The 24829-nt window shown below is 41.0% G+C and overlaps 3 protein-coding genes across 7 annotated transcripts in view; 2 read left to right on the plus strand and 1 right to left on the minus strand.

Annotated features, from left to right (window-relative positions):
- Positions 1 to 264: 264 nt before the first annotated feature.
- Positions 265 to 12155, plus strand: ZNF839 (zinc finger protein 839). 2 transcript variants are annotated; one of them, XM_068160150.1, is made up of 8 exons: positions 265 to 1460; positions 2382 to 3308; positions 4951 to 5202; positions 5958 to 6050; positions 6392 to 6544; positions 8226 to 8315; positions 9336 to 9474; positions 11191 to 12155. In XM_068160150.1, the coding sequence occupies exons 1-8, from the start codon at positions 741 to 743 to the stop codon at positions 12153 to 12155; spliced, it is 3339 nt and encodes a 1112-aa protein (XP_068016251.1). In that variant the 5' UTR covers positions 265 to 740. The 2 variants fall into 2 exon arrangements, with proteins under 2 accessions (XP_068016251.1, XP_068016250.1); XM_068160149.1 differs by having other exon boundaries at positions 266 to 1460; positions 8226 to 8366.
- Positions 2694 to 20959, minus strand: CINP (cyclin dependent kinase 2 interacting protein). Of its 2 annotated transcripts, XR_010989958.1 has the most exons (6): positions 20617 to 20959; positions 19478 to 19646; positions 18266 to 18392; positions 16919 to 17048; positions 15173 to 15450; positions 2694 to 2783 (listed from the first exon to the last, which is right to left on the minus strand). XR_010989958.1 is itself a non-coding variant. In XM_068160152.1 (5 exons), exons 1-5 carry the CDS (start codon positions 20756 to 20758, stop codon positions 15248 to 15250), a joined length of 771 nt encoding a protein of 256 aa, XP_068016253.1. In that variant the 5' UTR covers positions 20759 to 20959; the 3' UTR covers positions 11596 to 15247. The 2 variants fall into 2 exon arrangements, 1 of the variants encoding a protein (XP_068016253.1); XM_068160152.1 differs by lacking the exon at positions 2694 to 2783 and having other exon boundaries at positions 11596 to 15450.
- TECPR2 (tectonin beta-propeller repeat containing 2) overlaps positions 20693 to 24829 on the plus strand; it is a 44574-nt gene continuing 40437 nt past the window's right edge. The window contains exons 1-2 of one of the 3 annotated variants that reach the window (XM_068160147.1): positions 20693 to 20801; positions 21176 to 21332. The gene's annotated coding sequence lies outside the window, so the exon portion shown is untranslated. The remainder of the gene's footprint in view (positions 20802 to 21175; positions 21333 to 24829) is intronic. The other 2 variants (XM_068160148.1, XR_010989957.1) reach the window with 2 other exon arrangements.

Consider the following 24829-nt stretch of genomic DNA (forward strand, 5'->3'; position numbering starts at 1 on the left):
TTTTTTTTTCCCCCTCCCCTTTTTTTTTTTTTTTTTTTTAATATTTTTTCCCTTCTTCTTTTCTTGTCTTCTTTTCCCTCCTTCTTTCTTTTCTTATCCTGGTGATTCCCTTCCCTTCCGCCTCACCCGCGTCTACTAAGGTGCGTAGTGCTGCCGCCGCACCAGGACACAGCTGTAGGGTGCCGGTGGGCACAGGAGCACACACTCTGCCCAGCGCGGCTGCAGCACTAAACGTGCTCCATCCTGCAGTTTACAGAACCCGAGCCGGCCCCAGGGGCATGTGGGTTCTTATTTCTATGGGGGCGACTGGAGACGTGCTCGGATCACCCCTTCACGCGCATTTTCTTTCGTGCAGGTTCCACCTCTCGCGTGCCACACGCCTTCCCACCTGGCTCTATTCCCCGCAGGCGTGCGAAAGCCCACTCAGCGAGAGCGAGTAACGCGCCGCAAAACGTTTGCCAGGAAAAACTCCACTCACTTTAGTTTCCTCCCGCCGAGTTTGTCTCACTGGTTGGTACCACCGTCGGGCGCGACAGGCGCCCCGCCCGCTGCACCTTCGGAGCTTTTTTGCCCCCGTGAGGCCGCCGTCAAGTGCACGGTTACCCCGCCCCAGGATTGCGGCGGGCCGCTGCCGCAGGCGCTATTGGTCCGCGTGCCTCCGGTGTCCCTCACTTCGCTCCGCGCCTCCGAGACCTCCCCGGGGGGGACTATGCGGCTCCCGCTTGCTGACGCCTGCCAAGATGGCGGCTCCTGAGGAGGGGGGCACAGAAGCTCCGCCATCCCCTCCTTCCACTGAAGACGAGCCCCCCGGGTGGGTGACCGCCTCCTGTGGGGATCCTCTCAGCGTGGCGGCAGGCAGGGCTGCCGGGACGGCGGAGGAGGAAGGCGGGGGCGCGGTGGAGCTCCTCGTCCCGCTGCCCCACGCGGAGGGCCCGGAGCTGCTGGCGGCGAGGGAGGAGCTGGTGCAGAGCTTGGCCGCTCTGGAAGCCGGCGCGACAGGGACCGGCACCATCCTTTACCTGCAGCCGGACGGGAGCCCGGTGGAGGGCACGGGGCTGAGTGCCGAGGAGCAGCGGCGACTGCTAGAACAGCTGCTGGCCACGGCTGAGTGCCCGGGGCTGGTCACAGCGGAGCCGGCGCCCCCGCCGCTTTGGCACGCTGCCACGCCGCTGGCCCCTGCAGAGCTACAGCAGGTCATCGAGCAAGTGAGCAAGGCCCAGGAGCAGCAGAAGCCGGCGGCAGCCGCCCCTCTGGAGCCCTGCCCGGGTCCACCGCTCTCCCGCGGCGAGGGGGGCCCGCCGCCACGGGACGCTGGCCCGCTACCGCCGCAGGCCTGCGGGGCAGCCCCGCCGCTGGGCAACATCATGCACAACGCCGCCCAGCAGCTGCAGAGCGTAGCCCAGCAGGTCGCCCTGCAGCAGGGCAAAGCCATGGCGGCTGCCCGGCTCCTCCCGCAGAAGGTAACTGAGGTGGGGGCTGCGGAGGGAGGGAGCCTGCTGCGTCCGTTTAGTGGTAAAATCCACCGCCGAGGGCAGATCTCTAGGGTGCGGGGGTGTAATTTTTAATTTTTGTTTTTTCCTCTCCCACCTCAGTTACACCTGCCCTTGGGTGTAGAGTCGAGTCTCGCAGCTGAGACAACTTCAACATGGTTTAGAAAAATCCACCTTTGAATGTACATCCTAGCTGCTGTGGTCAGTATTTCGGTCCATATGCAGCTACAGCAGCTTAGAAGTGATGTCTCTTAGTGGTTAAGTGATGATGCAAAGGTAGATAGCTCATATCCTTCTTACAGAGGGTGACAATACCTGAACTTCAATCCACCTACTGGGGAGCAGGGGTGGTCAAGTGATGGGTTCAAGCTAAGGCAGAAATTTGAATGAGGAGGAATGTCTGAGGGAGACGAACAGCAACACACCCCTACTTTAAATCGTTGTCATTTTATTTTTTTAACTGAGCATTTATTAAGAGCATGTCCTGTATCAGGTGTTTGGCCTGTGTCATTTAGTAGGCTCTGGTGTGTTTAGTTTGCTGAAGGTTATTAATCTGCATAGGTGATGGCGTTGACTCTGCTAGTTCAGAACAGGCCTGCTAACAACAACAAAGCTGTGACACGGCCTAAGTAAGCAAACTTCACATGCTTTAGTTGAACAACAGTTACATCAATAAATGTGCAGGAAAACCTGTAGTTTGAATGAAAGGAATCTGTGCTTTGAAGTTCAATCTGCACTTTGATGCATTAGAGTGGAAAACTAATGATGCGCATTGTTTTCTTTGCGCTTTGCTTTAAGGGTGTGCGTGTATCAGCTTGATAAGTATTGTCTTTATTTATAAACACTGTGTTTGTGTAATTTCAACTCTTCCTTTTTTTTCCACAAACACAGCTGGAAGCAATTTGTGTCCAAGTTCAGCCAGGACAGATGAAGGAAACTGAAAGGCCAATGCCATCGTTGGCACCAATCCAGCCCAAAACTGTAACGCTGAGTCAGTCGGTTGGTAGAAATTCTAACATACCAGGACTTGGCATTATTAATCCCCAGATAATTAGGATACAGCCTGTTACAGGAGCTGAGCAGCAGCAGCTATTTCTCCATAGTTCTTCTGAATCTCCAGTTCAGGTGCTTATGCAGAGACCTTTACCATCTCATGGATCTAGGTCTGTGAACAAGATTGCCACATCTAAGATACTAAATGGACAGAAAGCTACACATGCCACAGTGTCAGCCACCAGGTCTCCAAATATTTCCATGGCTGCAGTCAGTTCAGCAAATGCTTTAACATCATGCCTTGAAAAAAAACAAAAAGATGACAAATTAAAGAAATCCTTGAAAGTGAAAACTCGTTCTGGACGGATTTCACGCCCCCCAAAATACAAAGCTAAAGACTATAAATTCATTAAAATGGAGGATTTGGCTGATGGTCATCAATCCGATTCTGATGACTACTCTGAGCTGAGTATAGAAGATGATGAAGAAGGAAAGGTGAAAGGAAAAGATGCGTTATTCAGTTCTTCAAATTATAATCTGAAACCCAAAATGTTTAAATGTGAGACTTGCGAAAAATCCTATATAGGAAAAGGAGGATTAGCAAGACATTATAAACTTAACCCAGGCCATGGACAGCTGGAGTCTTCACCTCAAAAAATACCTCTAAGTAAACCTAATGGAAGTTTATTTGTGGACAGCACCTGTGGAATAAAAGACGAAACGACGAGTCCAGCACATTTGAATTCAATTGCTGTCACTTTAAATAATGAAAATGCACTAGCTACCAGTCTAGAAGAAACTGTTCATTTGAAGGCTGGAGAACAGGTAAAGCATGTTACTTAGGCCAGTTCTGTAGAAAGCAAAATGTCAGTTTTGTAGCTGCATAGTCTTGTACTGCTCAGAAGTATTCAATACAGTAAATTAAACAGATTTGCCATTGACTTGCCTTGAAAATCAAATTACTTGCTCTTGCAGTGTTGCAGGAATAGTATTTGTGCACATGCACATAAAATAAAATGTTCTCTGACTGTTAATTTGTTACTGGTTTTCCAGCTTTCAGCTTGACAAACCCTTGTCTGTATAGATGGCATTCTTTGTATTCGGATAAGAATACTATTTTCAGTTACAATTTTTAGCATAATAGACAGCAAGACATCATCTTCTTTGTCAATTTCTGTTAGTGAAATAGAGGGTTTTCTAATTCTTTTTTCTCTATGATGACAGTTGTTTGGGTTCCAAAAGTAGGCCTGCTTTTCCTGCAGCAGGTTTTGAAAACGTGGCTTAGCTACCTCTGGCAAACCAAGCTCTTTGGTGAAACTTCATTCTTTGGTTTGGAAGCTGCTGTAGCTGCATTTTAATTTTTTTTCTGTGATGTTTTAAGCTGGTCACTTCAAAGTTAAGTCTCTCTTTTAATATTAAAATGACTCTTAACATTTTGCAGCAAGAAGTGATGCAGCTGCTTTCTAGGAAAAGAATACTCTTAGATATAGCAGTGCCACATTTATTGCTCATCTTTGTAAATGCAGAGTTCTCAGAAATGTGAAAATTTGCTGCAGGCGCAACAAACCAACCTCTGCTCTCTCCTATCACATTTGGGAAAAGAAAACTGCAGAATACTGAAGTCTGCTCTTTGTGTTATTACATAGTTGTACTTCCCTGTGCAGCACACACTTTACCCAGGATGACGGGAATTAAGAAAAATTTCAGTCTGTCTCTCATATGATGCTACTACTGGTTTCCAGATTGTCATTGTACCTGCTACTTCTAACTAGCAAATACAGATTTTACAAACCTGCACTTTGGCCCATAGATTTGTTACCCTTTTTGGCCAAGTACATTGCTTTCTGGAAATAATAGCAGGATTAATAAAACTGGTACATTGATACAGAGAGGAAGGCAATAAAGATCCCCACAGTGAACCTAGTCTTCTGAGACTTTTAGAAATTTATTAATTTAACCCCTGGCTGGAACTGACATAAATTTGCCCTTTTTAGTGCTTTCCTAATAGTAGTGAGGTACTGAACACTGGGATGAAAATGTACTGATTATGAAAAGGAGCCTGATATACCTCAGTACTATTGTAAAAGGACCCTGATATACTTCAGTACTATTGTAAACTTAAAAGATACTGGGACATTCATAGAAATTCTAGCTTGGAAGGGAAGACAAGATAAAATGTGTTCAGTATGAAGTAAAAAAAAAAATCTTGCACCAAAATCACAACAACAACTTAAAAATAGCGAATGTACTTTAGAGTTTGCCACATGGTCTTATAACAGAAGCTACTTCAGAGCTGTGTTTGTAGGGAGGAGTAAAGACTCTGAAATGTGGAAACCGGGCATTGCATTTTTAGTTATCGTCCTTGTGACTATTTGGTTTTTTGCATAGATGAACTTAATTATAAAAATGTCTTACTTCAAACACTGTTTAAAATGGTGAATAAATACTTTTCTCTTTTTTAATTAAGACGTGTAAGTCTACAGAAAGCAGACACCTGTTGGCAGAACAACAAAATGAAACTAGTTCAGGACAGCGGGGACCCATAACACCAAAAGGACCTGGAAGACCCAGACGACCAAAGAGACGTGGTCGACCGAGGATGGGTGGAAGATCTAGGTGTTCTGGAAGGCTTAGCAGACCTGGTCAGTCCCCTTCAAAGTCACTTAGTAGTGTGTCAGCAGAACGCAATGTGTTCAGAAGAAAAGCTAGGTTAAAAGAGGTATGGTTCTCTTCTGCAATTACTTCACTAGTATCTTGCCCCTGCCCTCTGGTGTTATTTTTTTTATTGTGTGGTTTGGGTTGGTTTTTATTTAATCACTTATTTTCAAGAATGATTTTTATTTTTTTTTTAAACATCCTTGTGTACAGACAAGATATGAAAGCCTAAGGTGTCTGCTAAGAAGAAGAAAGCAATTTGTTTTTAAGGGAGAAAACAATTATAGGAGAACACTGGACACAAGGCAAAATGGGAACTTGGTCTGGAAAGGGAATTTTGGCATGTAGATATAATCTCATTATCGTTTTTTCTGGAGAAGGACAGTTACTGTTATGTATCTCCAACACAGTAAAAAGAAATAGACCAAACAGAAGTTGGGTAACATCAAAAAACAAACAACAAAACAAACAAACAAAAACCCAAACCCACAAATAATCTCTTGGGGGAGGACAGAATGAGGATTAAAATCCATGCAACTAACACAAATTTTTGTTTCCTGTGTGTTGTGGAAGATCCTTTATGGCTACTGAATCTCCTGATGGTCTTTTTATCAATCAGGAAACATTGTGGAACTGAATTTTGTCTGTAGATGGGTAGTAACTCTTCTAAGGTCTTCTAATTTATGTCCTCTTGGTGCTATGTTTGCATCTGTTCCCTAAGTTGCTTAAGGATACAGTGTACCTTTCAAAAAGTGTTCTGCATGTGGGATGCATAACCTCTGTAGGCTACCTTAATAAACTCATTCTGATTTTTGACAGCTAATACAACAATGCGACAACGAAGACTTAATGGAGCTGGCTCTCCCACGTCTTACAAAACTCGTTACGGTATACGAATTTCTGTTGATGAAGGTGAGGGGTTTTTATGTAAAAATGTTAAATTATTTTGGGAAGACTCCCATTAGTATACATTAAAAGATTCCTTTAGAGATGTGTCTGAGTTTCCTAAGTTACAGTTCTGCAAAGTGCACATGTTGTACACCTCAGTGTTACACAGGCAAAACTCTGGTAAGTCTCTTGACTGAAAGGCTTTTTGCTGCCTTGTTCAGTGGCATTTCTTAATAGTCCATGATCTTTTGACTTCAATGTTTCTGTTTTAAAATGTCAGCAAAACAAACTGACAGATTTTAATGCAATCTTTTTTTAAATATAGGGAGGGGGAAACAAATCCTTTTTTCCCATCTTATTTCTAGGTTGAAAAAGGGTATCCATCCAAAGCTTACTTCCCAGATGTGTATAGGGAATTTGAAGACTTGCATAATATGGTAAAGAAAATGGCTTTTGATCACCTCAATAATTCTGACTTGCTGAGTTGCCAGCAGCCTGTTGAAATTAAAGATGCCAAGGTAATAAAGCACTCTGGAGCTGTGATTTTTGCTTTGTTTTATTTTGGATGATTTGTGCTTTTATTTTTCTCTGGTAAGCTTTGTTGTGCTGGTAAAGTTATTTGAAGAAAACATGTTTTTTGATGAGTAAACCAGACATTACTGTAAAAAGTTAAACAGCTAACTGAAGAGAAAACAAATCCGTAATGAAACTACAGTTCTAGTTTATGGCAACAGATACAAGTAGAAATACTGAAAAAAAAAACCTAGCAGCACTGACATCTGTCTTGCTTATCTAGGGTAGTGCAAACCTGAACGTTACTGCAAGGTGTATTTAGCATTATCAACTAATAAAAGTTTATCTTGATGTTTGATTAGGAGAGAGGGGTCTATTTTTAAAAGGAGTGGCCTTGATTTGAAGGGATAAATAGGCACATTGCTTAATGAGGCCAGACTGAATGCATTTACGCAGTTCACACTTGTGCTAGCAAATACGAAAGGTAGTGAATACATTAATAAAACTGCAAACTGTTATTTTTGAGACTTCAGATTCATTTTTTTTGCAGCTATATCTAGAAAGACGATGTAGGTTTGGGCTTTATGGTGTTTTTTTAGTTTGTTTTGTTTCTGGTTTTGTTTTTTTTTCTCTGGTCTTTTTTTGGGGGGGGTTTATTTGGGAGGGTTGTATTTATTAATGTGGGTCTGCTTATCTTTATGGATCCTTGGCGTCCCCCTTGCTTAGAGCAAGTCAGCTCTTTGTACATAACATATTTTTTGTTCTCCGTGTTTCCATTAGTGAAAACACTGTTGGTTTTTTTAATACTACTTCCAACAAAAAAGTTGTAAATGAAGTGTTCATTAAGGTACATCAGCATTGAATTGTAAATACTGGGGGGGGGGGAACCTACTGTAAAAGTCAGGATAGGAGCATTGGAGATAAGCTTTTTGATCTTAGAATAATTCTGGATTAAAAAATGAAGTCCTGTGTGGCTTGTTAGCAGTGGTTAATACTTTTCAGAATAAATCATGATCACTGTATATACTAAAAGCCTTTCAAGAATTACTACTTGCCCATCTGGTAATTTTGTGATTAACACCTATGTTTCCCTTTGGAGGAAAATAAAGTTGTACCAACTAAAGGGATGTTTTTGATACTGCCAGTCCCAAAATGCCACCTCTTTCTTGGTTCTCTTCTGTATAAATGTGTATTCTTAATACAGGATTATGTTCTTTGAAAAAGCAAACAAAATCAACCCATCCCTGAGTGGTATAGTAGCACACCTACTTAAGGATGAGGCACAGGAATGGAAAGTGGGGTGGAATCCTGGACTTCTTAACTATTAAGAGATACTCTTAAACAAGAAGAATTAACATTTTTTAAATAATGGAGGACCTAGACAGTATTCTTTATTAAACTCTGCTCTTAGTAACTGTCTCTGGATTCTATATATAACCACTGTACTCCTAATTCTTTTGAGTTTGCCTGTTACTATTCACCTTCAAATGAAGGTTGTGTTCTATTAATACGGAGGCAAGTAGAAAACACGAGAGTCTAAATACTTCATGGAGCTCTGGTGATTGTTGGATTAGACCCTCTATAGTTCTAATTCAGTCTTAAGAAAACAAATCAGTATTTCAGCATTTCTGCATTCAGACTGTAGAGGCTAATGTTTTACTTTTTTTCCTATAACTGTTTTTAAAGGTTGCTGAATCTCTAGGAATTACAGAAATACTCACTGGAGAACGAAAGACCCAAGGTGTAGACTCTTGTTCACAATCTATAACTGAAATGGTTAGTGAGCAAGTGCCTGTGGAGTTACTGGGACAAAAACGGTTAGCTGAGGTATGAAATACCTTTGTGGAAATTAAAAATGAAATTAAGACAAATTATAACCTGTTTAAACAGATAATTTATTCCTTACAAAATTATAGTAACTGACTTGGGTTAAAGTCTTTCATGATGTTTGGAATTTGGAAATATTTTTAAAAGCACTTGCTGCTGTGGTATTATAGCAGAGCATATGAACTAGCATGCTAAACATGCACTTTGGGAAGACACTTGATAGCTTCCAGGACAGAATCCCAAATGCTTACAGGTAATCTCACAATACAAGCAAAAAAAGTTTGTTGAAGTGCTAGTAAATGGGGGCCCCACAGTGAGAAGGATCCTCAGATGCTACTAACTTGTGTTGGAGTAAGCGGGCTAACCTGCAACATGCTCAGATTTTGGAGAAGTGGTTGCTCTGCTAACTGGTGGTTGGTAGAGGTGCATGAAAACAGTTTCCTTCTTTCTAACAAGGCAGTTGACCAGATTTAATCTGTTTACAGCTGTAGTGAGTAGCCATGTTTCCTCTTCTTGAAAGTCACATCTCTATGATCTGTCCCCTTAACTGTTCTCCTTTTTATTTAATCCAGAGTTGTCTCTGATGGTGGCTAAATAAGACTAGTGCTTTTGCCTGTGGTAAAAGAGCCGATTAGTCTTTATTAACCAAACAATGTTGGGCAGGCTGTTCACAGCCCTTTAATAAGTTGGAGAGAGAGCTTGTAGTGCGTTTCATGTTGTACAGCTAATCACAAGAGCTAAGAGAGATTTGATGGTGAAGCGAAGGCAGTTGGTTTCAACCAAGTACCAAAAGTCATCAGTGACATTTTGTCAAGGGCTGTTTAAATCCTTACCTTTTAGGACAACTGTTAGTGTAAAATGGTGCTTTCAAGGAGAGTATCGGTTCACTGCCCGCAGCTGGTTTGTGATCTTTTCCGATATTGTTAGCTGTTACGATGGCAGCCAGTTAATTATCTCTTGTATTGACAGAGCTCAGGGGAGGAACTGTTGCCATCAGCCAAAAGGACCAAGTTAGAAGACATAATGGAGAATGTGAATAATGCTTATGCCAGTCAAGATGAAGTGAAAGAAAAGAGTGGGAATTTGTGTTCACTGTTTGAAAAAGATGGTAACCTCTTCAGATATTCCAATTCTGTCCTGTTCGTGGAGGAGCTGAACAAATACGTTTTTTTCTTCAAGCTAATGTGGTTTTTTGTCTTAAGGTTTCGTTTCTTAACTTGCTTCCCTGGTCCTTCAGAAGCAGCTTTTTAACTGGAAAGGCCTTGTGGGGAAAAAAGTTACAGATGGTGCAGATCACAGGAGTAGCTCAATTCTGAATGCATGTTAATCCAGATATTGATACTACTGCAGTACTATGAGAATAGTACTGTTCTCTACTGCATGCTTTGTGTCCACCCTATCTCTTATAGCAGAAGTGGTGCATGACCTTTGTGTGTCAGCAGTGGAAGAGTAGAGGAAGAGGAAGCAGTGTGTGTGTGTCCTTCCCCTTTGCTCCAGTAGGCTGCAACAGCAGAATCACCAGAGCTTTGTGGATCCTGGGGGAGGGGGAGAGCCTGTGCCGGCTGTGCCAGGACAGATGTGTGTCATTTGAAGACTGGAACTGAGACACCATTTTGCGCCAAAGTCTTTAGGTGGTTGCCTTTCTTCTTATCCCTTGTCTGAGAATAGCAGAGCAACAATGGATTAGAAAGTGAGATGGGTCCCTATCTGTGATCTCCTAAAACTCCACTGATCTTTTAAACAGAAGTGTTGCAGTAATTCAGTCACTATTGTGACAGATTCCATCCCTGGCCCATCTGTAGTATGGTGTGCATGTCAGTACTGTCCTCTTGCTTTGTAAATACCTTCTTTTGGTGTTGCTGCAAGTTGCTTGGCTTTTGCCCTTTGTACTACTTCTATCAATGGCCCTTTTTTTTTTTTTTTCCCTTTAGCAGTTTGGTTTTTTCTTTTCCATTCCTCTGAAGGGTTCTTTGCATGATTCTGCTTATTTCTGGATGCACTATTATTTTTTCTAGGTTATGAGTTTCTTAATTTTTGTTTCATTTGCACCTACTAACAGGGCTTTTGCTAGTCTACAGTATAGAAAGTTTAAAATGGTCCCTTCTGCAGTGTTGGGCCTCCTTTGTTGTGCAGTGGTATCTTTCAAACCAAATCAACCTACTTGTTCCTTTTAATCTTCAGTAACAAAAGCTGACAGCTCATGCTACTGAAGCTTAGTAGTTACTATCTCTTGGTCCAGGTCAAAGAACTGGTAAAACACACTACATTTCTAGTGCTTTTTACCTATTTTGTCACAGGACAGAAGTGCTCCCAGAGCTATTGGCACAGCTACTTAGATATGTAGTGATTTAATGACATGTCTGAGTCCAGGATGAGCTTCAGTATCAACAGAAATTTGACCATGTTTAAAAGCTTCTGCCAGTTATGATGATAATCGGGATAACAGCTGACTACTTTGTGCCTGGAATATTCTTTATCTTTTTAATGTTGTTGGCTGCATGCCATACAGAAAAAAAACAAGTGACTTTAAGAGCAGGCTGTTTTCAGGCTTAAGAGAAAAATGCTGCTTCTAATATAAGGTCTTTTGGAATAGAAATGCTCAACAGTATTCCACTATCCAAAAATTCCTTAATTATTTTTATTCTGACTTCCTCGTTGGAAAGTGCTGTGAAACACTTATAAGGTGCTTGCTTCAGGGTTGCTAATTTGGGGAAAAAAGCAGGAAAGTAGCCTAGCTTTTCCTACTAAATTATTGCTGAAAAATAATTTTTTGGACCTTCAATATTAGATTGCCCAACAAAATTACATTTCTTTCACCTTTCAGGTTTTAATCCATTAAATGGAGAAATCCTTCTTCCAGAATATGGGCATATCATGCTGAAAACAAAGGAAGATAATTCATTTGCTGATTCAGGAGTCAGAATCAATGATGAAAAATCAGGTACCTTCTCCCAGACTGTGAAAGTGAAGATAGACTATTCCCCACCTGTGAACACACAGGGACCAGATACAGCAAGTGATGCATCTTTGCTACATAGTGAAGTTGCATTGCCTGTCAAAGCTGATGGTTCACCTGCATTAGTTCAAGCGCATTTCATGAGCGAGAATACACCAGGTGGACTGTCAGCTCCCAAACTTTGCAACTCTGTGTTGGAGAATGCAATGGGCAGTCAGAGCACTGATTTACAAGCAATCAAAGAAAATGATCACAATCAAGAATACCAGAAACTGAAAGAAGAAAACAATAATTTTGCAATTAAAGAACATTCAGAACAACTTCATAATGCTGCTGGGACCGAGATGCAGGAAATTGAAAAAGTTTTTTCAGCAAACATTGTGCCAATAAACTACCCACACAGTGCTCAGACTGAGTCACACCAGAACCCTGTCCAGGAAACCTCCATGTCCGCTCACGTGAACCACGAAAACTCTTCTAAAACCGTGAATGAATTTTCTTCTGGGGCAGAGGAGCAACATGAGCTGGAGAATACAGTTACTGTAGATGAAACTGTAGCCTTTGAGATTACCGATGAGAGCCATGATTTCTTGTCTCAGGGACACGAACAAATTTTTATTCAGACTTTGGACGGGCTTATCCTGTCCCATCCAGATACTTCTGTTTTGTCTCAGGCAGAAGGCATCGTTATTGTAACTGATTCCAATGGTACTACAATGCACATTCGCACACCTGAGGGGTTACCTTTGGAAACCATGGAAGCACTACTGGCAATGGAAGCAGATGGCCAAAGTGAAGATATTTTGCTTTCACAAAGTGAATTGGAGCCATAAACCAGAAAACTATATGCTTTCTTCTGGAAAATACTGACTCTATAAAATGTATATTTTTCTAATGTGAATACTGAAATAATTGAAATTTAACTTATTTGTAAACTGTTTCTATGCCCTGTACTTTTTATAACTTATGTTTATATAAACCTAGCAGCATTGCAACCAAAAAAATCTAGAATTGACATTGTTCTATTTGCTTTATATGTTGGGGGTGGGTGGAAAATGGAAATCTGTCAACCCTAAAACTGTTGCACTATTCTCTTTTGTTACATAATTCCTTTTTTCTCTCTAGCCATCTAAAAATGCAGTGAAATTGTACTGCTGTTCAGCAGTGATGTGCTGTGTACTGGCAAGCTGTATATGGGTAAAATAAAACCTATATTGAAAATGTGCATTTTCTGTGCCTTGGAGATTACAGAACACTTACTGCACTTTCTTTAGCTTGAACATTCATTAGAATCTAGGCTTGATACCCATAAATCTGCCTGGAAAAATGGGCAGTTTTAAATACAATCTACACTTGGGCATTTTGGGAACAAAGTGACAGCCTAGCTGATCCTTACTTAAATAAATACCCACCGAGTTAGAGACAAAAATAGCCTCAAACAAGACCTGATTTGTGCTGAACTGTTAGAAATGTATTTTAAGCATGCTTGTCTAATGCTCAGCCACACCTTTTAAAACTGCTGTTACTTTGACATCGGAAGGTAAGTAGTTATTTCTTAGTGAGATGCCAAATTATCTTTTTACTTTAGTCTGCAGTGGTCTATTTTTGTTAGACTTGTGTTGTAATTTTTTTCCTTTCAGATGATGCATCCTTTATCCATTCGGAAGTTTGACCTTCCCAGTAACTCCATACTGCCCCACCTTATTTAATCATAGTAAAAAGGTATCCTTGACTGTAATCCCTGTTCCTCTATTCAGACAGAAAACTGACTAATTTACTTAGATACAAGACAGCAGTATATTTATATTTTCAGTATGTTGCTTAGCTGATAGTATTTTTGTGGTGAGCTCCTGGCAGCTTGTCCAAAGCACTGTTTTCTTTCAAGATGCTTAGCAGGTGAAAAAACAACAGCCTGAAATGATCACTATCTTTGTTTATGAGCTATTGTAGACATTACAGAAAACTGGTACGATACCTTTAAAATGTGTGTTACCTCATTGCTATACGTGAGACTACCGAGATAACTGCACACATCGGCTAAAAGGACCTGGGATGTGCAGAACTGTTCTTAAAGCAAACATGAACATTGGGTTTTGGTCTTGCTACTGAGAAAACACTAAAGCAATGTTTAATCTCTAAATTGTCCTGTTTAAAAATCTGCTCTACTGCTCCCTTTAACATAGCTGGTTTTCATTGTTGTTTTGTGTTGGTGCTTCTTGGCTTTTTTTGTCTTAGATGCCTAAGTCCAAGATTAATTTGATTAGCCAGAACACTTCCTTCCCTTTCTTTTATGTGTGGATGTGAAAAGTGTCTATGATCATATAGTAGTAAGCTCCTGTCTGGTGGTTGGGTTTATGATGTAGTTCTTGGTTTGGGTTTTGTTCCCTGTATTCTTTAAAGAGGTGGTAATGGTCAGAAGATACAGATCTACTTTGTAGCTGAAGCTACCATACAAAGCAAGATTCTGCTACTCTTTCAAAGTCATTGGTTGCTGTGAGCAATTCTTTATTACCCTCTTTTGTACTGACTAATAACTACATCTGAGGGCTTCAAGTGTAACAACTGCTCAGAGCCATAATGACAAAACATCTCTGCAATGATTTTGGCAATCATCTTCCTGTTTCTGACAGTGGTCAATGGGCAAAGGGGGAAAGGGGGTGTCTGAACATGAAGACTCTAGAGCCTATTTCCTCTAAGAAACAAGAACAAACCACAAATTCCACTTGTGCAGAAAATGAAAATTTGTTTCACTTATTGATTTGCACATGCTGGGAAATACAATACACCTGATTTCATCTTAAAAGAACAATTCTATATGCGAACCAACCTTTTTGTCTTGGAAAATATTTTTCACGTATTAAGGTGTTTCCATAGTGACAAGGGTTTGGCCCTACTCAGATAAATTAAAGTAGCTGTTAAACTAAGTGGAACACATGCACAGAAAAATAATAATAGCCAGCAAAGCTATTCATAAGTGATTGTACTCTCCTTGAGCTACAGCAGAATTTCTTTTTAGTCACTCGAAATGTGGTGTAATAATAGAACACCATTAAGCTGTCAGAAACAACCTCATTGGACTGAGCAATATGTCAAGAAAACTTTTCCAATTCATGTCAGTCTGTTCCATTATTGCAGGAAACTCATACATTTAGCATACTCATACATACAGCAAACTATACAGGATAAAGCCATCCCAAAAGCAGGTCTTGTTTTTATTCATGAATGCTTCCATGAAACATCTTTTAAAGACAAAAAGTTAAAATGAATTAAAAGAGACAAGACCTTTTCATAGAGTTAGTGTGGAATGATTAGTTGTATTAAATCTTTCCAGTGTGCTAGTTCAGGCTTGGATCACTCTTCAAGGGTGATGTACCTAACCCCACTATCATCAAAACCAAACCAGAATTTACACTAGCATCTGCGATAGCATTTCAGAAACAAACCAAATTATATGGATCCTGCTGTCTGTGGTTTCCATTCTATTAGTTATAAAGCATCTACAAAAGCACTAGCCCTGTTAAGTCATGCAAAAAAACCTCCACGAGAGATCAGTTACTCAATTCCTATGGTAAAAGTGACAATGTAGGTATTTTGGACTGTGAAGACTTGGAAAGTAGTTACGTTCTTTGCTGTAGGGATCTATGTGCATTGAATCCCCACAGACTACCAAGCAGTGCTCTTCTTTTTCCATTTATAGGGGACTTGGCTTCCTGTAGCCTACTGCACTGGAAATGGATGAAACAACCAAAACCAGGCTGTCCCATGAAGAAAAAGGAGTATCAGCTGAGGTAGAAGAATAGATACAAAAAGAGAAAAAAAAATTAACAAGCTTTACAAAAATTCAACTTACATGATAAGCTTCACAACGTGACATTTCAGTTTCATGTACTCGTCGTTAAAAGCAAGCCACTGAACATATGGAATTCTAGCATGGTCTATGACCTGTTTCCAGAAGCATGGCTTCAAGTAGTAGTTTGCTGCTGTTCTCAATGTAGGGCTGGTACAACCACGATGACAAATAGACCATCATCAGATCCTGGTCAGCAGAATGAGCAATTTCTTGTACAATTGTTTGCTTGAGTTGTAGTTCCTTCTTGTACATTTCAGAGAGCTTCAGAGAAACCTCATCTGAAATGGATTGAAAAAAAAGAGCAAATTGTCCATACTATTTTGGCAATTCTCTGAAAGTTAAATTATACTTGTGTTGATCATTAAAAACTGCCATGTTACATAAGGTGTTCCCCATATTTAGATATCTTGAGGTTTACAACAATAACATTTGTATGCTAAAATATAAAATGCTAAGCAATTCACTCAGCTTTTGGATCTATTTTAGACATTTGTTATTTTGACATGAATCCTATTTTAATCCTAGAACAAGCAGTGGTATTCTCAGGACCCACTGTACAATTAGGAACTATAGCTATCCTTGCAAATAACTGAAATTTTATTTTATGATCTGGTAATGCTATCTTGAAATACAAGCTTCACATTTTAGAGTCACTCTTGATTTTATCTAATCTAAAGGATGTCCTCGCCTGTTGGTAGGCACTTCAGTAATGCATTGTCACCAATGAGTCATACCAATAGTGAAAAATAATGTAACAAAACAACCAACCCAAAGTGAAGGGTAAAAACTAATTGCTAGTTATGTTAGTGATACTGAGAAGAGGGTTAAAATATATAATAATCCTGAATTGTTTGACTTTCTAAAAAATAGCCATATAAATTATCCTTATAGAGAAACTGATCTTGTTTTTCCAGCTTAGCCTGAACTATTACTACCTTGAGGAGGACCCAGTCTTTCATGGAGTAGAGAGAATCATTAAATGAATTAGTCACAACGAGTGTTTTGACAGCAGTTGTCTTTGTCATTCGTACCTTTTAAGCCGACAGAAACTAATACATAAGATTCCTGCTAACTTGTGGTAGGGAAGTAAGAAACAGGGCTTCACAAAGGTATGACTTTCACTTTGTGAAAGCAGCCGTTGGTTTGTATGCAATCAGACTTCTGAATTCAAACAGTTTTAAGGCTGTGATAACACCAGTTAGAAGGTGGGACCTGTTGTCATCAAGGGAGTACTAAAAGGACTGATATTAACAGTAAACAGTAACTGAATATTTCTTGACTTGTCTGGATTGACACTGAGATCAGAGGGTCTTGTCTTTGTCTGCCTCAGAACTCAGTGAGGTATAGCTTGTTCTTCACTTTCAAGGATTTAGTTTCACTGTCAAGTGACAATTCAAGTCACTTAAGCCTGTGGCTTAACGCTACCAAGTTGCAATTGTGTCTCTCCCTACAAAAGATGTGGCCGTTGCAGATTGGTCACTGTAAGCTACCGACAAGCTTAGCTTTATGCTGTAATTGTTGCATGTCAGACAACGCTTGGCAATTCATATAAGCAGTCATCAGCAGTAACCTTAAGCCCAGTGGTGCATTCATGTGTTTATTGATTAGTCAATTACAAAGGAGACAGATACTCTCTCTCTCTCTCTAAGGCAAGACATCCAGATAAAAGGGTTTATTTTTCAGTCCTAAATTAGATTACATCAATGGCACACTGCAATTAGCTAAGACAATAAATATTTTGCTTACAGAAGTATGACGTGGGCCATGTATGAAAGAAGGGTGCTGTGCAATTCCCAGCTCCATGGTGGAACGCTTCCAAATCACAGATTGCTTTAGCAGTCAACGTAAGCTTTTCCATTTTTAGTTGTATTTTTGTCTGAAAATGGATAAACAGGTAATGCCAATGAACAATCTCGAGAACATTAGGCTACCATCATCTTAAACACTGTTTAAAAGCATACTATTCCTGAACACTGTTTAGTCTTACCATTTGTAACATACTTTTAGTAATTCCACACAGGAATCACAGCTGGAATTTACATAAATATTTAATATGAGATACTCTCAACTTCTGAGCACTGCAGGTAAGACCTACTGACCTACTGAGCAGACACTCTGTCCCCTCATCAATGTCATTGATGAAGATGTTAAACAGGACTGGACCCAGCACTGATCCCTGGGGGGACTCCACTAGTTACAGCTCTCCAGCTGGACGTGGCACCACTATTTGGACTCTACCATCTGTTCTTCTACTCCACATCTCCTGAGCTTACTCACAAGGATGTTATGGGAGACAGTGTCAAAAACCTTGCTAAGGTCAAGGTAGACTACATCCACTGGTCTCCCTGCATCTGCCCCTTCAGTTACAACATCATAGAATGCTATCAGATTAGTCAGCAGGATTTCCTCTTGGTAAATCCATGCTGACTACTCCTGATCAACATCTTCTCTTCCAAGAGCCTAGCGATGACCTCCAGAATGAGCCGCTTCATTGTTCCAGGGATGGAGGTGAGGCTGTAAAAGTTATTTTTAGTAAGAATTTAAAATTACAGTGTCAATATTATTATTGCTTCCTATCACACTGACAGTTGAAATTAATTCCTAGCAACGTATCCAGAAAAAAGGTGAGTTACATAATAATCACTTTACTCTCTCGAGAAGGAATTCTGTATGGAAAATGCAGGGAGGCAGATTAAAGGTGTAACTGCACTATGACTGATCAAAGATAGCTGCAAAGATATGATGGCAGTGCTTTATGTTTTGCTCTTTGTTTTGTTCTAAACAGGGAATATTCAGGATGTGAAAATGGAAGACAGATGCAGTTTTAAAATGCATTATTTGTGTTACTGGTTTTCAGTTCACCTTGTATAAGGAGGAGTAGAATTATAAGCAGAAGGCAGACGTAAACCAGCTTTCAAATTTACCAATCAAACAAATAAATGGTGCACATTCGCTTCAGACCTAAGTGACTATAAATCTAATCAAGTATGAATAAAACCAAATACAAAAAATACTTGAGGAGGTTTCCTTATGTCACACTAGAGTAAACTTGGAATTGATTCATATGGTCTAAGATTGAAAAATTAGCATTACCATATGCTTTAAGGTCTCAAGTAGTGCTGCACAGCAATTGTCCAGTTCTTTGTTATATTTTAGAGCTGGCTTCTCAGTTTCTGTGGCACTGTTATCACATGCTATCTCCAGTTTGTTGTCCTGAAATCTAAAATAGAAAAACATAAGGCAGAGTAAACAACTGCATATAGGTTTATTCAAGCCTTGCAGACTTAAAACCCATGTGGTATGATCCTACAAAATCTCTCTCACAGGCTGTTCATGAGAACTACTACATAAAAATATTAAGAGACATAGCTAGTCATGTGAGCAATTGGGACTGGCACCATAACCTTCATATGAGTTTAGAATTACTCTACTGTAGATCACATGCTTGAAAAACAGTTAACACCTCTTCCCCTCTCTTGGAGGTTATTCCATCATAGACAAGGTATACTCAGACTTCAGCTACTCCAGCTGACAATCTGATGCCTCACCACAAACTCATCTTGATGCTCAAGTAAAAGTTGGAGCAGACACTTAATCTGTTTAGCTGACTTTCCCACAGAAGCAGTAAACTTAGGGAAAAGGGAGTTGCTGGAGAGTGAAAGCAACATCTGACACCGTTACAGCAAACATTCTGGAGCTTGTACCTGTCAGAATCCTGTCAGACAAACCCTGTTCAGTTGCCAAGACTCTTGAGAAGTTTCTTCTCCCTATTATTTACAGGATTTCCTTTACAGCATGAAAACTCTAATAAACTGTTTTGGTTTGCTTTTCAAATCATCACTGTTATAACATTTTGTCTATATAAATCACTGATTCTTTCTTAAAACCTGCTGAACTTTTGACATGAGTGAAATTTGGTAATACTAACTTCAGTGTAAATATGCAAGAGAGTCAAGGAACTTACATGGGCTGAGATATATAGGACTAGATTGTTAATTCATACATATGTAAGTATTTTAAATATACTTTAAGCTTAACTACATAAAATATAATTTTCCATTTCTTGCAAATACTGTTATTTTATGAGAGAATGTTAATATTTATGAAACATCTGTTATTTGAATGTAAGTAGTTTATATAACCAAGGAATGCAACCACTGAGTTTGATCTAAGAGCTGGTTTATCCACTCTGGCATTTTTCTTTCCTCCATCTCCTAAAAGGAATTTTTAGTGGAGTAAACAAACTAATTTCTCAATAAAAGCAACCCTTACACTGTTTTTACCTGTATGTATTTGCATACTTACTGCTCACTGATTTTGATGTTGACTATTTTGTTCGCTGTAGTAAATCCATTATCATTCAATCTTTCCCATTTCATCATTAAATTATGCCAGTCTGCTGCATTATCTTTTATTTTTCTTGCACTGACAGATAAAACAGGTCTTCTTGGAGTACCATCAGCAGGACTTTTGGCTGTATGAGAAAATAAAGAAATTCAAGCCATTTAAAGCAGACAGAAACAAACCAGCACCTGTGTGAATGATTACTTGCTTGAAATGGATATTGATTAAAGCAGAATTAAACTCTCCAGTTGTGAAATCCAATTCCTCTTCTACCAGCCTTATTATATTTACAAGAAAAACATGCTATTAAAAAAATGCAAACATGTTCTGAGATGTGATATTCTAACGAGCACAGTAGAAGCTTTGCAATACTGATCAATTTAGCAGACTCCTGCCAATGTATGATTGTCAAATATAAAAGCATTGTGTGATGGTAAGAAATCACAGCAACACCTACTGTATGCATGCAGTGCTCATGCCAGGAACATCTGAACTGACATCTACACATGAGCCTGACATGTCTGTGAGAAAACTGGGTCCTGCTGAAGATGGTGGGTCTTTAACACCGAGCATCAACGCCTATTTCACAATGTGTCCTTGGAGAACCACAGAGCAACTGCTACACTTTGCTCCCATTACAGATGAATATCACCCTAGCGGGAGGGCTTCGAGCAGCCGTTTCTGCCTAGCATCTGCCCCAGCTTCACGCGTCAGATCCTGCCCTAGGAGGCAAGGGGCTGCACACCCGCCTCGAAGCTAAGGAGTGGAGCCTACCACTCTGCCCTGACACTGGCCGCTTTTAACTTTTATTCGTAGACACGCTTGAGCAGTACTCACAATCGTGAGGCCCACACGCATGGGAAGAGGAGAGTGCCTCTCGCGTCTCCTGGGGACACAGAAGAGGTGGGCACCTTCCACGCGCGCACCCACGTCCACGCGTGAAAGAAAGAAGCTAACACGGCTCAACAGACACAGGCATCTGTTGAGCAAGCGCCAGAACCTGGTCTCTGGCTGCTCCCCGCTGCCCCAGGCCCAGTCCCCACTTCCAGTCGCTCCAACCAAGGCCCGGCTAGGCGAGGAGCACAACCAACCCCACTCACCCGCCATCGCGGTGCCCCACCGCCCCGCGGAAGTGCGCTCACGTCCGGCTCCGCCCAAGCCCGGCCCCGCCGAGCGGCGCAGGCAGCGGGGGCCGCCGCCGCTGCCTCGGGGCCTGGGCGACGCTGCTCTGCCTCTCTTCATCCGTTCCTGCCGGCAGCTACGGCCGCCCCGCGCTCCTGAGGAGGTGAGTGCAGCAGCATCTTCGTGGAGACGGGTGAGAGTTGCCTGGGAGGCTGTCCTGGCTCTCGTTCCTCTTCTGGGTCGCCGCAAGCGGGGCCTTTTGCCGCCGCCTGTTGCGGCCGGGCTGCGCGAGTGAGCCCGGAGCGGCGAGAGCAACGGGCCGGCTCTTTAACCCTTCTCCTGGAGGCTGCTCTGTAGCGCTCGGGGAGGGCGCGGGGCGAAGCGGCTGTTACGCGCCCGCGGAGCGGCTGGAGGGGCTTCACCAACCTCCTCCCCCCCCCAACCCGGCTGGCGCTTTGGGTCCGAGTGATAAATCCGGTATAAGCTGAGGTAAAGCCAGCGGGAAAACGGGGCGGTGTTTGCTTGCTGTCCGTCTAGGAGCCCGCGGCTGTTTTCTCCCGTCAGGAGCGGCAAACCTCAACGGCTAGAAAGCAGCGTGTTAGGAAGGAAGGGTTTGAAGCGTTTGCCAGAATTTAGAAACACGCTTAAGGAAGAAAGAGTTCCTAGCGCAACTGGGTATCCTGAGATCATCAGAGTGAGTAAAACCTGGCTTCAGCTACCTTGCTTGGCGTACCTGCCTGCATAGAGACTCCAGCTGCCCGTCTCTGTCACCTGTGTTTGGGGTTGTTGACTCTTTTGAGCTAAAAATGCAACACTTCATAATTCATGTAGAACGACAGGCTGTTAATCAGGTAATGGCGACCTGTGTGCTGGCTGGTCCTCTGGTGCAGGTGGGACGCATGAAAGTGAAGCTCGTTGTTTCAGTGCGCTATGAATTTGTGTTCTTCCCTCTGGCAGCTGTTCGCTGTGAGAAACTCTGGAGATATGGCAGGTGGGTAGCCTGCTCCTTAAGTTAGAAACATGAGAATCATTAGAAAATAAAACTGCTTTTCTTTTTAGTTGGTAGTTAAGATCAGGGACTGTCGTGTTTACCTGTGGTCACGCATATGTTTGTTCATACTCTGAATTGCTTAAATTTAAGTTTTTTATGCCGTGTGATAAAACCCAACAACAACCTTATGTACAGACAAGACGCTTGGGCTCAGAGAAATGTAGTGACAGCTTTAGCTTCCTGCAGTCAATCTGTGGCATACCCTGGCACTGAACCTTTAACCACTGCATATCTATTTAACCATGGGATTATCTCTGGATTTAGTTGTCTGTGTTAGGTAGCATTGAGCGTGATTGCTGTTTTGGATACCAGAGAAAAATTTTAAAAGATTGCTTTTCAAAACATGACCTTGAATGCAGTGTCTAAAAACTTGTGAACTTTGAGTTGAAAAGGCTTGCTTTTATTTCTTTTTTGCCTGGTGATTGCTTTTGATGTGTGACGTAAAGTATTTTTCTTTGTCTCTGCAGCAGGATAGCTGCTTAGCACAAGCTGATTTGTCCTACATGACTGTTAACATACTTCAGAGTAACCGCGACTGACACAGAGTGAACATATGCGTCCAATTCCAGTGCCTGTCTGAGAAAATATATTCACTGTTTGCCCTTGATTAGTGATGTAGAAAAAAGCAGATAACAATCCATTAAAATTACAGTGTATTAGTACATTTTTTGATGGGACAGGTTAGATGAACAAAACTTTATTTTATTTTATTTTTTTTTGCAACTTTGCCATCAGAGAATATTGAGATAAGATTGTATATGAATTTTGTGAAGAGTGGGAACCCTAACCAGACAGCTTAGTGTATGACAGAAATCATTCCTCTCAGTGTTTTACACGGGGCAGGGGGAAAGCACACTATCAAACTCCCTTTTTTCCCCTTTTCTTAAGTGCAAAATTACAAAATATGCATCAGGGTGCAAATAAGGTTGCTATAAAGAAAAGAGTAATAGTCTTCTTTCTGGATAGTACAAATTTCTGTAATTCCATCATTTGATAAATTACTATACAACAGTTTACTTGAGCTGAGAGGCTAAGTGATGGCAATTAAAGAGAAGGAATACATTTTTAGGTCTTGCAAGGTGCTTTGTCCACTGGGGAGTGTGAGATCCAGCTACAAGAGAAGCTTTGGATGATGACAGATGTGAGTTGTAGGGGCGACAAAGGGGACTTAAAATATGTGAAATTCATGAGGCAGTAGCTGAGGAGTGATAGAAATTGAGATTAGGCAGAGGAAGATTTGTACATGTGAGATTCAGGACAAAGACTGGATTTTATTTCATTTTATTTTATTAGAAAGAAAGAAAACTAAAACCCCCAACAGATAGTAAAATTGCTAGACTGGCCAAGCAGCATGTTTAGAACAGCAGATGAGACTTCAGCAGTGGATTCTCTTTTTTTTTAATTTTATTTAGTTGTCTGTAGATAGAAGGTAGTAAACATTGAAGGAAAGAGGCTGAGACCTAAAATACAGGGTAGGAAATAGGTGGTGTTTGAAAGTATTGTGGAGTGCTAATGCACTGAAGTTATCTGTTAACTTAGCAAACAACTCTGAAAGGAACTCTTTGTTCAAAGTAGTTTTAACATGTTAATCAGCTAATCCTTGCGATAGTTTATGACAAAGGTGTCATGACAGGTAGTAAATACTGGAGGGGAGTGGAATTAATTTCTAAGCTCCAGCAAGCAGTACAATTTATTGCAATTAAGAACATGCAGTAACTGTCGCTATCTTACTTAAAACAATTTTTGTAGCATAGTTAAAATGTGGGTGCAGTAACTGATATTTATTCTTGTGGTGCTGTTGAACATGAGCTCAAATGGGTAATGTCACGCTAGTAATCCCTTTTGGATTTAGAGGAATTGTATATTGACAGCATGTGTTGGAGGGCCCAGAATCCATATGCTGAAGCCTCTTGTATGGTAGCTGAAACGGTCTGAAAAACTGTGAGATGAGAGCTTTTCACAGTAATGGAGATATTAAACTACAACAACTGCATTTTTCCTAATTTAGTTGATACACACCATAAGCAATGTTTGAAGCTGCCAAACAAATACCAAAAAATAAGATGTATCACACAAATTGCAGTAGGAATATTTTTGCAGAATAATTTTGAGCACTTGGAAGTGGTTTTAACTTCAATTTGCATAATTCTGTTTTTCATTTCTCTGACGAAGTTATAACTCTGCTAGAGAAAATCTATGTTATGGGCTTAAACCACCATGAATCAGACCTGCTCATGGCAAAATAAAATTCAGGAATTAAGATTTCTTTCCTTTCTTGTGTTCCAAAGTCTTCCATGAGGAAAATCAGTCAGGGTTGGAAGGGACCACAAAGATCATCTAGTTTCAACCCCCCTGCCATGGGCAGGGACACCTCACACTAGATCAGGCTGGCCAGAGCCTCATCCAGCCTGGTCTTAAACACCTCCAGGGACAGGGCCTCAACCATCTCCCTGGACAACCCATTCCAGGGCTTCACCACTCTCATGGGGAAGAACTTCCTCCGCACGTCCAGCCTGAATCTCCCCACCTCCAGCTTCATTCCATTCCCCCTAGTCCTATCCCTACCTGATATCCTGAGAAGTCCCTCCCCAGCCTTCTTGTAGGCCCCCTTCAGATACTGGAAGGCTGCAATTAGGTCACCTCGGAGCCTTCTCTTCTCCAGACTGAACAGCCCCAACTCTTTCAGTCTGTCCATTCATAGGAGAGGTTCTTGTCAAGGCTGTCACCCCATGATGAGAAAAATTACTGGGTTTAATTAAATTATAAAAATAATTTGATGTACCACATGGTCATATCAGCTTTTTCTGAAGATCCCAGTACTACGAGGAGTTTTGACTACTTTTCTTTTTTCCCTTGAAGAAGGCAAACAAAATCTTTGTTATTCTTAGAAAGACACCAGAATTTTCCCATAAATATATTTACAGTGTCATTCATTGGCATGAAATTATTTGCTTAACCTTAAAAGGAAACGTGAGCATATGGTACTTTTCTCCTTGTTTGCTCCTCATCTTTCTAAATTAATTTGCTACATGGGTATTTTCCCGTGTCTGTCAAACTGGGATTTCTATCATTTTTGCAATGTGCTTTTCTTTCCACACTATTTATATTTCTTCCATGTTACTTGATTATATAGCAGATGT

This window comes from Melanerpes formicivorus, unplaced genomic scaffold, assembly GCF_026170545.1.
Source record: "Melanerpes formicivorus ecotype bairdi unplaced genomic scaffold, bMelFor1.0.p_v2 SCAF_48, whole genome shotgun sequence".
Classification (NCBI taxonomy): Eukaryota; Metazoa; Chordata; class Aves; order Piciformes; family Picidae; genus Melanerpes; species Melanerpes formicivorus.

Bases quoted from the DNA above. Each gene is read 5' to 3' on its own strand.
- ZNF839 (XM_068160149.1), top strand. From the start codon at position 741: ATGGCGGCTCCTGAGGAGGGGGGCACAGAAGCTCCGCCATCCCCTCCT. The intron at 3,309-4,950 runs GTAAAGCATGTT...TTTTTAATTAAG, and splicing joins ATTTGAAGGCTGGAGAACAG to ACGTGTAAGTCTACAGAAAG. The intron at 6,545-8,225 runs GTAATAAAGCAC...CTGTTTTTAAAG, and splicing joins TTGAAATTAAAGATGCCAAG to GTTGCTGAATCTCTAGGAAT.
- CINP (XM_068160152.1), bottom strand. From the start codon at position 20,758: ATGAAGAGAGGCAGAGCAGCGTCGCCCAGGCCCCGAGGCAGCGGCGGC. The intron at 19,647-20,616 runs GTGAGTGGGGTT...TTTCTCATACAG, and splicing joins GTGGGGCACCGCGATGGCGG to CCAAAAGTCCTGCTGATGGT. The intron at 15,451-16,918 runs GTAAGCAAAATA...AATCCATTTCAG, and splicing joins ATGGCCCACGTCATACTTCT to ATGAGGTTTCTCTGAAGCTC.